General features: G+C 31.7%; 1 protein-coding gene across 1 annotated transcript in view; it reads right to left on the reverse strand.

Moving 5' to 3' along the window:
* Positions 1-5,642: 5,642 nt before the first annotated feature.
* LOC127705380 (rho guanine nucleotide exchange factor 39-like) overlaps positions 5,643-14,044 on the reverse strand; it is a 36,599-nt gene continuing 28,197 nt past the window's right edge. The window contains exons 12-13 of the mRNA XM_052209688.1: positions 11,972-12,207; positions 5,643-10,767 (exon numbers count right to left, since the gene is read on the reverse strand). Coding sequence (XP_052065648.1) covers positions 10,665-10,767; positions 11,972-12,207 — 339 coding nt within the window. The 3' untranslated portion in view covers positions 5,643-10,664. The remainder of the gene's footprint in view (positions 10,768-11,971; positions 12,208-14,044) is intronic.

Below are 14,044 nucleotides of genomic sequence, written 5' to 3' on the forward strand. Positions count from 1 at the left end.
GAATATGAATAAATTGATCCTGAATATAGGTATAAATTGATCCTGAATATATATAAACTGATCCTGAATATGTATCAACTGATCCTGAAAATGTATCAACTGATACTGAATATGAATAAATTGATCCTGAATATGTATAAACTGATCCTGAATATTTGACTCTGAGGGTTTAGAAAATAAAAGTCAATCAATCATAACAAAGTAACCGCCTTTTCTAAAGTCGGACATTTCTCTTCAGTGCATATATTTTTTTTTGGATTAAAATGTATAGAAAAGTTTGCACATATAGCATCTTAAAACCAGTTATTTCGTATTACAGGTGAGGGTCTTGATCAGATGGTATATTGTAACGGTGATCAACCTGTCAACAGGTAAGATTATCTTTCTTTGAAATGAATCATCTAGAACACTACGTTCCTTGCCATCAAGATAAATATATTCAGAGGCTTAGCCACCATCATAAAAACAGCCCATTGGATCAAAGTAAAATAACTGAAAGCCGACGAAATACATAAACACATGTCATATCTTATTAGAAAAAGTGGTCCAAAGGCAAACTGGAACCCTAATCATAAATTTGTCTCGACTTGAATGTTCATTAAACATTTGCAGATTAAGTAATCTACAATCAGTTGATATAAAAAGTAATCAGCCTGAAGGGAAATAGCCCTCTAGATGTGATAGCTTCAACTCTATTAAAGGCAGAAATATTTTTATTGTACCAGAAGTACAAACAACTAAAGCAAAGTTAAAAAAGGAGTCGACTGACAAAATCATGGCAATAAACGAAAAACGACGAAAAGACAAACAGCAGTCTACAAACACTGTATAAAAACTAAAGACTAAGCATGCAACGCCATCTCCACAAAAACGATGCTGATCTCAGGTATTCCAGAAGGAGTTAGATTCCGCTTGTGACACCCGTAAACTATAATTCAATAAAGCTTTCATGATTATAGAATATCGAGGAATAAAACACATTCAATTAAAACTTCAAAACATGAAATGAAGAATGTTTGTATCTATCATGATAAGTGTCCGAATGCTATATAGATTGAGTGGTAAAAAACAGTCAACTATTAGACAGTTACCGACGTGATGAAGCAATTATCAACACTACTAATATGAATAAAATATACATCAACGAGACAACAACCAAACGGAAAGTCAAATATAGACATTTAGAGTGAATAGAACAGTGGAATGAATTTATCAAAGACTATCAAAGAACTGTCACCTTCATGAACAACAAAAACACGTTACCTTAAATGTATCTTAGCGATACTTTAATAAACCATTCCTAAAATATGTTGTATGTATATACACATCCTTCTCTTTGTATTTGTTTTTGTTCCGGTGTCAACATCTTTAACAATGTACTGGTGAAAATTTATGTGGTACGAAACAAAAAAGAAAGTTTGGTAAATCTAGATCTTTGTTTAAAATATATGTATTGTTATTCTCTCTCTCTCTGTCTGTAAGGAGGTTTAAAGATTTTTTAACATTTATAATCTATATATATTTGTTTTAGACCCGAATGTTTCCCGTTCTTTACCCCTCCTGGAGAATTCAAACATACATGTATGGAGTTTGTACGTTCAGAAGCAGCACCAACTACAGGCTGTGGTCCAGGTATACATTTACATTATAGAAGTTTTCAGTGTGTTTATGCTTATAATCAAGCATCAAATAGGGGCAAACAGAAATATACAAAGTCTTTTACAGTTTGCACAATACCAAATACTCAGTCGATCTACAAATATGGCAAATTAGTTTGTATGTATGACACGACCTGCACAGACAATTAACGTCCATTCATTTTCATTTTGCAAACTTTTTTTTTGGGGGGGGGGGGGGGGGGGGGGCACTGACTAAGCTAAAAATCAATCTTTTCTTTTGGTGTCTTTCATCTGTGATGGTACGTATAAGATAAAATAAGATATTTTTATTCCAATTAAAGGTCCCACTATGAGCAAAGTAATTTAAAACAATTATTTTTTATAATTAATCTTATATAGATATGAATATATTCAACTTAAGGTAATGATCTTAACCCACAGCCAGCTGACCAGAGCCATTAGCACATACGTAAATAATAGTCTTTTATTCAAAAGCAATACAGCTTATAGAATTTACATTTACAAATATAATAGCATCAGTGATTAAACACACATGTGTTTTACAATTACAAACAAGTTTGAATCATCGGCGGAGAATGACAACAAATAATATAAATAATGAAATATGAGCATTTATATTAAGAATAACGAATCTTATCAGTTCAATAAAGGTATTTACTTAGCTAGATTGTTAAGCTCTTTAATGTTATCAACAGACAATAGTTCTATAAATTTATAACAAGATGGTTTTTTCCAATAAAATGGTTTTATATTTTTTTTTTCTTATATCAAAATATTTTTCACTTTCTAAAATATAAGGTTATTCATCTTCAACCAGATGTTTAAAAATGCAGTGATAAAACAAATTATATAAAATTCTATTATAAAGTTTATGAAGAGGGGTGAAAGATACGAAAGGGACATTAAAACTCATAAGTCGAAAATAAACTAACAACGCCATGGCAAAAAACGAAAAGAGACCAAAAGACAAACAACTGAACAGTATACAAAACACAACATAGAAAGTTAAAGACTGAGCCACACAAACATGATGTAAATGACGTTTCACTTTCAAAGGATAATGTGGTAGTATCATCATTTTATTCCACTGTATGTAAAAATGACGGCAAAATCAACATTTTGATTTGTTGAGACTATAACAAGTGACATTGAACAAAACTTCATACTCCCCTCTGAGTATCAGTATCATATTCCTCTCTGAACATCCTCGACTACCTCGAGCGACGTTACTCGCAGTTAATGAACATAACGTTTTGAACATTTTTTGATAGCGAAAGTATAGTCATTATCGTGTTCAAAACTATTTCAGACTTAAGAACAAAACAGAAAAAAAAACTTGCCATAGAATAAATGATAAACTTTTGATCGGTAGTGGAATAAAACATTATTTTCCTTGTCTTAGTGTATAATAACGTTACGGCATTGGAATGATATCCATCATTATTTAGGCTGTTGTGATAGTTTTGTCACAACGTTTAGGTTTTAAAAAATGGTATTCTGAATACAAAACATTCGGAATATTTATAATATGTATATTGAAACAACCGTATGAAGTAAATAATCCAACACAAGCTCTGTTTAAACTTCAGCAAAGAAGATGTATTAATGTACAATGTATATATGTATATACAGGTCCTCGTTACCAGATGAACCAGAAAACGTCTTACTTAGATTTGTCACAGGTGTATGGTAGTAATATCAAGGCCATGAGAGAACTACGTACATTGCACGGCGGTGAGTCAGTTTTTTTTTAGTCATGATACACCAAATTTTGAGTTCCAGGATTTTGAATTACAATCACGTTTGGTCTGTACCGGCAGACGCTATCTGTTGTGACGTTAAAAAGTTGCGATAAAACATTTGATATTCGTCAGTGGCAATGATTTGGGCGTAAAACACCAATCAATCAACCAATCAATCAATACTTGTTGCATCTTTCATTAAAACATTATTTTTTTTTGTATCTAAGATAGCCAAATACTTAGTACTATTGCACATATTTTGGAATATAACTAATCTTTTTTTTAGTTTTACAAATCTGCATTTATCATGTAAAATGGAAAAGAAGTGATATATTGTATTATTTGCATCAAACCCAAACCCAATCACTCACTTGAAAAACATCATAGGAACAGCTGTTGTATTGCTGTTTTTTCCTAATGTGTTTGCTTTTTCAGTAACTTCTCATTTCCTTTCCTTGGTAGCCCGGTAGCTCATATATTATTTTGTTCACCGTATTTAATGAGTATATCTGCAGCCTTTGTGATTCTGAAGTTTGTTTTCCACACTTTCGATACATTGCTGTTATCTTATCAAGTAGGAAGAACACGTTTTATTTTCGTGTTAGATGTGGCATTCTTTTGCGATGGAAACGTGAATTGAAAAGGAAATAATTCCTCAACAGAAAGAGAAATGAACGCCTTTTTATTTTTTTCACAAGATGAAGATTTTTTTAAATTCATGAGTTGCACTTTATTTGGCCTTTTCAACTTTTTTGATTCGAGCATCACTGATGAGTCTTCTGTAGACGAAACGCGCATATGGCCGAATACAAAATTTGAATCCTGGTATCTATGATGAGTTTATTTGCAAAGTGTTTCTTTCCAGAATACTTTTTTTTAACCAAATTACACCAATTGGAATTAAAATTTATGTTCACAATTTTTGCTGCTATTTATCTGGGTAGCAGGTAGTTGAGAAATTATGAGCTCCTGGGTAGCAGGTAGTTGAGAAATGATGAGCTCCTGGGTACCTGGTAGTTGAGAAATGATGAGCTCCTGGGTACCAGGTAGTTGAGAAATGATAAGCTCCTGCGAGTCTTTTCACAAAAAATCTTACGATTAAAATTGATCGTAAGTTATACTGAAATGTGTACGACTTATGAGTATTTTTACTCTTAAGATTTTTTGTGAAAAGAGCTGCTGGGTAGCAGGTAGTTGAGAAATGATGAGCTCCTGGGTAGCAGGTAGTTGAGAAATGATGAGCTCCTGGGTAGCAGGTAGTTGAGAAATGATGAGCTCCTGGGTACCAGTTAGTTGAGAAATAATGAGCTCCTGGGTAGCAGGTAGTTGAGAAATGATGAGCTCCTGGGTAGCAGGTAGTTGAGAAATGATGAGCTCCTGGTAGCAGGTAGTTGAGAAATGATGAGCTCCTGAGTACAAGAGTTGAGAAATGATGAGCTTCTGGGTAGCAGGTAGTTGAGAAATGATGAGCTCCTGGGTAGCAGGTAGTTGAGAAATGATGAGCTCCTACTACAAGGTACTAGAGAAATGATGAGCTCCTGGGTAGCAGGTAGTTGAGAAATGATGAGCTCCTGGGTAGCAGGTAGTTGAGAAATGATGAGCTCCTGGGTACCAGTTAGTTGAGAAATAATGAGCTCCTGGGTAGCAGGTAGTTGAGAAATGATGAGCTCCTGGGTAGCAGGTAGTTGAGAAATGATGAGCGCCTGGGTAGCAGGTAGTTGAGAAATGATGAGCTCCTGAGTACAAGGTAGTTGAGAAATGATGAGCTCCTGGGTAGCAGGTAGTTGAGAAATGATGAGCTCCTGGGAAGCAGGTAGTTGAGAAATGATGAGCTCCTGGTACAAGGTACCAGAGAAATGATGAGCTCCTGGGTACCAGAGAAATGATGAGCTCCAGATCAAGATTGTAGTATCATGTTTACTTGCTGCATAACATGTTACAACATACCTGTAATTAATATGGTTAAAGCTGGTTTAGCTACTTATAAAACCAGGATTAATCCTTCATTTTCTACATAAGGAAATGTCTGTTTTAAGTCGGGAATATGACAGTTGTTTTCCATTCGTTTGATGTGTTTTAGTTTTTGATTTTGCAATTTGATAAGGGACTTTCAAGGGACATAAAGGCAATGAAATCTTTGCTGATTTTAAACGCAAAATAATTTGAACATATGACCTTCTTACAGGATAAAAATATTTAAATATCCTCAAATAATCATGTTGTTATGCTGCAACAAAGTCAATAATAAAATAAATAAAAATTCGAAAAATAAACATTTATTTCTATATCTGTATAAAATAAATTACTAAAATTCTACTTACAATATGTTACATATATATGATAATTATTGCACATCACAAGTATTATATTCAACACTACATGAACAATTATCAGCCTTTCAAACACATATCCCTAATCAAAAGAATAATTCTTTTTAGGAAATAAAGTCATATCAAAATTAACATCTAATCAAACCTTGGGATTTTTTTATATATACTACTTCACCATACTGAATAAAAGAGGGACGAAAGACACCAGAGGGACAGTCAAACTCACAGATCGAAAACAAGGGAATCATTTATTGTCATTTCCAAAACATTACGTAAAATATTCCTGATAATATTTTTAATGATTTTAAAATATTTTTTGTTATTCATATGACAATTTTATGTTCTATTTGTGGTATTAATGGGCATGTAGTTTAACCCCCACAGTGGCCCATACCATGAAATATATTTCCAAAACTAGACACCCTAATAATAGTTGTAGTAGGTTTGGTCCAAATGGGTCCAATGCTTAAGAGAAGATTTTTGAATAAGTTTAAATGATACACCTGAAGATAAAAGAATTGGTTACATGTACATAAATACATATGTTAAGGATGTTTCCTACTCTGTTTTTTGACTTTTTGTCAGATATTCTGAATCCTGTAGTTTAATCCTTGTGGCGCCAATAAAAATTTTGCCCACTAATCCCTACTTTTCTTTTCACAATTGTATTTCATATAGTTTAAAAAGCTATTTTTTGAAAATCTTATAAAATCCTTGTTATTTTTTCATAGTTTTTTAAAGGAAAAAGGTGCCAATGTTAAGTGCATGAAGAATCTAGATGTGAATGAAGAATCTAGAGAGAATCATTTCCCGCCAAATTTTCAATTGATTATATCTCAAAAACAAGGACACCGACCTGTCATTATTTTCTACTTTTTAAGTTCCGCTATTTATATATTATCAATTTATAACAGTCTTTTAAGAATCTTGTTATTCTGAAACAGAGGAGTGAAAATGGTAAAATTGTTTTAAAAAAAAACAGTGATGAATTATGTTCATTAATATCTTTGACAGATATATTATATTTCATCAAACATCTCTGACATTCTTTCAAGTTACTTTCATGTGTGACTTTATATAATAAAGAAAAATACAACCTCAGTACAAATATTAAGAACATCAAAATATGTCTTGAATATATTATACTATAAATGTTACAGAGTATCTATAGACTGATTCAGCTGAATTAAACACTTATAAATATGGTCATTAATTAATCATATTTCGTTATTATAAAATGATATAGGATATAAATAAATGTCAATTAAAATACTGTTAATATATTATGCTAAATCATCATTAAAGCTGTTTAATACAGTACATTTTGTTGATAACCAAATAGATCAAATCAAAGTGTCCTACAAAGGTACAATTCTTGACATACTGTTTCAAATAGCAGAGAAACACCAAAATACAGAAAAAAGTCAACCTTTATAGCACTTGTAATTTTCAACCAATTAATAACAGATATATATGAAATCATATTCAGATTCAGACAAATGTTGATACAATTATGCATATGGGCACTACATTTTTCTAGAAAATCAGTTCAAGAAAAGTAAAATTATCTGTCAATACCCATGAGTTTTTGGCAAGAAATCTGTGAATGTTACTTTTAAAATCAGTATTGGAAAGTATGGTCCAGTTCAAATCAATTGTTAGATATAATGATAAAGATACTGTCAATGTTGTTTACTGAGTCAAAGACCCCCATTTCTCCAACTTGACCTGAACTTAATGTCAATTTCCATAATAATTATACTGATTCTCACTCCAATATCTTAAGGGTAATATATAATCTACTCTATTAGTCAATAAAATATAAATGTTACACGTGGCATATTCATAAATAAGGCAATCTGTTTAGGAACATATAGCTATAATTAAATGTTTGGCCTGATTTATGATAAAACAATAATCTTAGGTAAATAAATTAGTGCATATGTCTTTTAAAAATGTCCCGTACAGGAATTAAAACAAGAGGATGTTAGAGTGACAGCAAACCAGATTTTTTAACATTTATTTGTGTCCTAGCATTTTTAAATATCACAAGGACCATAACTACTGAACGATCAAAGTGACAATCATCAATATTGAACTTGACCTTCAATTTGTGATCAGTAACACCAGATTAAAAATGTGAAAAGCTTTGGTTGATTGATTCATGAGTGTAAGCACGAACACGACTGGAAAGACCATTTTTTAATTTTCAAGACCCATAACTCCTGAACGGTAAAAGTGAAAATCGTCAATTTTAAAACTTGACCTCAATTTTGTTATCAGTAACAACATATTAAAATTTGAAAAGCGTTGGTTGAAAGGTTCATGAGTTAAAGCACGGACACGACTGGAAAGACCACTTTTCAATCTTTTAAGAACCATAACTCCTGAATGGTGAAAGTGAAAATCGTCAATATTAAAACTTGACATCCATTTTGTCATCAGTAACAACATATTTAAATTTAAAAAGCTTTGGTTGAACGGTTCATGAGTAAATGCACAAACACTGTTTGGCAGCCGACACATCCCAAAATCAATAACCTATTTTTCCTTCGGAAACCCAGTTAATAAAAATAATTCAGAAATTAAACAGCACTTACAGTTATTGGAATTAAAACAGATTTTTAAACTAAAAATTTGTACTTATTGGATAAAATTTTCTCATCCCTTCCATTCTTCTCCTTCGGTTATTCCCTTTGTGCCAATTAACTGACCATAACTGCTTTGAAATTATGTGTGTCTTCTGCCACATGCAGTCTCCAAATAATATAAGCTGAAATTGCTGATTCCATGTTTTGATATGGGAAACTTAAAACTCACTTAGATCTAATTCTAAAATAGTAGGTACATGTCACTCATGTAGAAGAAAAAGTGGAAATCTGATGGAATTTTATAAATTTGTTGTTTTCAAGGAGATGCTGTGTAACAAATTGAAATACGCAAAAAAGTCATTGTTTGGGTATGGCACACACCCCAAAATCACTTTGTTAAATAGCAGGTACACAACTTAATGTCCTGTAAACGATTCTGTTAGTTCTATCAAGCCATTATTAATTGATTGTGGATTAAGAAAGTATGACAAAGGGTATGAGGTTTATGATGCAAAATGACAGAAGTAATCCCTGTGTGTCTCTTGTGATAGCTGGACACTGTCAGGCAACACAAAAACTATGGCAAGATTAGCAGCATTACACGTTGGGGAATTAGTTCTGACAGGATAATTTTAAGAACCCCCACCCCCCTTTTTGTATAGTCTAAGAATCTACAGCATTTGTCTACTTAACTTATTTTGATTCTTTATAAAAGTATATGTTTAATCTGCAATTGAGAATGTAATAGCTGGAATTATCCTTTGAAGACAATGATAGACCCTTTGTAGAAAAATTATACTTCAATATATATTGAATCTGAGTATGTAACATAAAGTTAAAATGTTTTATAATTATTTGACAATAGGTTTTACATTTTAGATTGATTCTTAAGATTATATTTCCCTTGCAAATAATAATTGTATGGCATAAAAATATACCGATATCCTATGACATATCAGTCTAAGCTAATATGAGGCACATTTTAAAAAGAAAAACAACAGGTCTTGTTACAACTTAAACTCCACAGTGAAAAAAGTTTTGCAGAATAGAGTACTACAATCTCTTCTGTAATTCTTGGTCTGCAGAAAGTCTATTCACAGTATACTAGGATAACATAAGGGTCATTCAGACCAAGTATGGCAAAAATATGCCAATGGTTTATGCAGTTATTCCTGTTTTAAATTATTCAGATACATATACATAAATGGGTAAACATTTTGTTCTCCTTCAGAAGCTGGGGTAAAATCAGGTGTAATCAAATTAATAGCTGTAAACATATAATTTGATTTCATACTTATATGAGAAATTATATTAGGGTGCAGGGATGCAGGCTTTCTTATCTAAATAAGATTAGATGAAAATGATGCAAGTTTAAATTTAATCTTCCTTTCCTTGAACGTTCGACCCTATTGCCATTACATTTGAAACTTAATATCTAAAATTATCACAATATAAAAAAGCTACCGGCCAATATTAAAAAATAAAATTCAAAAAGACTAAAAATTTACATTCGATAAAATCTATTCAATAAAATATCAAAATATCTTCCTTAAAAAGTAAATGTTATAAATTCATACTTTGTTTAATCTTCATTTTAAAAGACTCAATACTTACTAAAGAAATTCATTCGTTTTGAAGATATAAGATACTCACAATGATATAAGACCTGCAGTTTGCAAAAACATTTCCAATGTCTTGTAATATCTCAAGAAAAGTGTTACATCTAGTATGTGTTGTGTTTGCACTTTAAATAATCCAGTATACAAATATATACTTCCATTATACAATATAGTACTGCATTTTGTTGTGTACTAAAATCCAACTATAACATGACATCATATTATACAATGTTGAATATATATTGTAACACTTGTTACTTCATCTTCCTTTAGACATTAAAAATACAATAAAAACAATAATGTAGATAATATGTCCATGTCATTAGGAGTATAGTATAATCTTTCATATATCTAATATAACTTATTTTGGACTGTACCTCTTTTTACTTCATAGCTTATAAAATTCAGTCCAAAACTGGCCTCCCTTAGCACTTTGGATGCACCATTTCTGTATATCTGAGTAAAAAATAAATAAAACATTGTATGCCATACACCAACTTAAAAAACAAAAACCAAAAAACAGAAACCATTGGATGTCTTTATTACCTGCAACCTTCTTTAATTATTGATGAAGACATTTTAACCAACAATTTCCTAGTTTGTTCAATTACAAATCTGGACACGGAAGCTAGTGTCCCTTTTAATTTGTTGGGAGTAAAATAACCCTACTTGTCATCTGACCCTGAGTTTGCAGGTCAAAGGAGCGCAGGCAAAATAATTAGTTTTGACCTACATGTTAATACTACTGTATAGAACAGTTCTGTTTTGTTTCATTTATTCTAGTCTGAACATTGTTAATGGCACTGTGACATCTCTTAGTGAATCCTCTTCCTGTATTTAACAATCTGAAAAGTAAAGTAATTATATGTAATTTTCAATGAAATAAACATTATAGTTACTTATATAGAGGACATGATCAAAGAAATAGACCACCAATTGGACATAAGAATTGAGTTCAATAGTGATAATGCCCTAGCATACAGCCAAACATAATTAATCTATGTATAGAAACAAAACAAGTGGCTCTTCAGAGCATGTGTTGCTCACCTAGGTCTATGTGCATCGTCATCAACTGACACTCTCCAACATTGTAGACTATAAAGTATGATGCAGGACTAAAATCTCTTTTTTTTGTTGAACTTGTATTGCTAATCATTTTTTTGTTCGCAGTTTCTCTCTATCTTCTATAGTTTTTACCCAAAACACAATAAAGGGTAAAACTCATCATTTAAGGGCAATAAATCATGCTGACCTATTTACAGATCTTGTCTTGCTGATCATTTTTGCTGTTTAAAGTTTCTATCTGTCTATCATAGTTTTCAAGATAAGAGGCAAAGACGCAAAAAATTGTAATTTAATGGCACTAACTCATATAAAGAGTTGATCAACGATTTCATCAATATCAACTAAATTGTAGATCTTGCCTTGTGGATCATTTTTGCCTCCAAAATTCTCTATCAATTACAGTTTCAAAATAAAAGGCAAAAAAGACAAATATCGTAAAAATCGTCATTTAAAGGCAATAACTCCAATGTGGAGTCAACTGAAATATCTCAACTATGATTGGTTAAATTTAGCCCAGTAGTTTAAGAGGAGATTATCTTTGTAAAAGTTAACTGAAGACGACAAATGACAATGACAGATGCCAAGTAATGGCAAAAGCTTTGGGGCCAGGAGAGCTAAAAATTATGACCTAGACAAGTATGAGAAAGGAATATTAAGTAGAATTCAGTGATAAACAATGAGTCTTCCTTCCATGAAGTTAGTAAAATGTAGCCTTGTAGTCAGCAACTTTGTGTTCACATGAAATATCATTGATATGTTAATTTTTCCATAAATTTACTAGTCTGAAAAATGGAAAACAAGGCAAAGTAAGTGACTGAATTTTGAATATAAAAGTAAGAACGTGATTTGATTGCCAATGAGACAACTTTCCATCAGGGTCCAAATAAGGAAGAAGTTAGCAATTATAGGTCACCTTGCGTACTTTATATCCTAAACATGAAAGCTTTTACAATTGTCTAATGTGAAGCCTGGTTTTGAACGTACCTTGTAAATGGTTCTCTGGTACATCTCTGCCTTTTTTGTTCTCTGTAACTGTTAGTATAATACACATCTGTTGATGTCTTTTCATCATTGGCTTTAGGTTGACAAAATGAATTATTGGTGACCTCTGCCAGATCGAGGTCATCCATAGTGACCTGCATGAACGTGTTTTCAGTACAATCAGCTGATGGAGTGCGAGTAGTATTCCAACCATTGGTATCCTCAAATACGTCAGATGTCTGAAATAAAACAATACATAGAAGGGTGCATTCAAACAATAAATATTCTTTATCGGCAGGTTTTGTCAATCTTAATAGCTGAAAACCAAGAAATTACAGAGATGCATTTTTCTCATGTATCCTAGATTTGCACCATAATCTATAATAAAAAATATAAAAATGACTAGCCTTGACTACATGTCAATAGAATATATGTCACATGTAAGTCAGGAAATGCTAACCCTCCGGTAGTACCTGACATGACTATATTATAGAATGTACTGTCCACATTATGAGTTTGTCTATTTTTGTATGTGTGCATGTGTATATTGCTACAGAAGTAAATATGGCTGCATTTTGGTACGTAAGGAAAGACATAAGAATAAAGAGGTCTCATACATTATACTTGAAATGCTTCGTTCATATTAGAAAAGTCATTCCACAAGAAATACACAACATGAAAATGTGTCCATAAAACACCATGCCTCACTCACTATATCACATTTCCATGTTAATTAATGAACCCCAAAAACTGGATGAAAACCCAAATTTGGAATGTATTAAAAAAAATTGTATAATGTTGCATGGAACCATGTGTTTCACCTGGGACTGCTATTGTCAGTGTAAAATTGTATGATGACTGCTAAATATCTTAGTCCATTTATCAGTTAAATAAAGGAAATAAAAAGAATTCAAAACTTCTTCAGATATTGTTTCTTTATCATGAAGAATCTTCTATCAAATGTCTTTAAAATTTGTATAGGATTTGACAAAAAAAAGAAGAATCTCTGAAGTTTTGACAAAGATAAGTTTCAAGTTGATTTGCTTACCACTTCCTAGTAAACTACCTGAAAACCAAAATTTCAAACTGATTTGAAACAGAAGGCAACGGGACAAACACACAAACATGAAAATATTATGTCTTAATACTATCCTAAAATACCAGATAACTGATTGACAGTAAGTGACAGCATATTGGCTTTACTTTGACCTTGATGATCTGACCCTAGCTACAAAAATTATCCTATTGTTTTTTTTGTTTTCATTCGCTTCTTTAATAATAACATATCTAATCAAATTACATAAAATTCTTCAACATCATAATGGTTTTTTTTTTGTTATTCTGTAAACGTTAAATATTTAAAAAAAAAATATAGTTAAAACTTAAATTATTTTTTTTATTGTGGACATATGTAATAATTATTTAAATAATAATACTTTAAAATAATGATATAAGCAGATAAGTACTAAAACTAAGTATTAAACTTCTTTGGCAAAATTTAATGTTTTATTTTGTTATAATTGGCACAATCACTAAACACCAAAATATCCAATAGATCAGGATGTCTAAGGGTTTATTATGAAATCTAAAGTTTATGGAGATACCTTATGTTTCTTTTTAACATATTAAATAAGGCCAATTAAAATTTATTGATAGATTTTCATCCCTGCCCGCCCCAATTTGAAAAAAAATTTCTATGTCCCTGCCATAGCGGAGGGGGCATTAAGTGCTACCCTTGTCCGTCCCATCCGTACGTCCCCAAAATTGGTTTCCGTTCCCTAACTTTAGTTTGCCTCAACCAAATGTTATAAAACTTACACACAATGCTTATTACCACAAAACACAGACCAAGTTGAAAATTGGGTGGCGTCACTTTTACCGTTCATGAATTATGCCCCTTTATAAAAAAAAAAATTGCTGAATTTTTTGTTTCCGTTTTCTAACTTTAGTTTGCCTCAACCAAATGTTATGAAACTTATACACAATGCTTATTACCACAAAATACAGATCAAGTTTGAAATTGGGTGACGTCACTTTTGCTGTTCTTGAGTTCTTGAGTTATGCCCCTTTATAGAT

Source organism: Mytilus californianus, unplaced genomic scaffold (assembly GCF_021869535.1).
Source record: "Mytilus californianus isolate M0D057914Y unplaced genomic scaffold, xbMytCali1.0.p SCAF_6, whole genome shotgun sequence".
Lineage (NCBI taxonomy): Eukaryota > Metazoa > Mollusca > Bivalvia > Mytilida > Mytilidae > Mytilus > Mytilus californianus.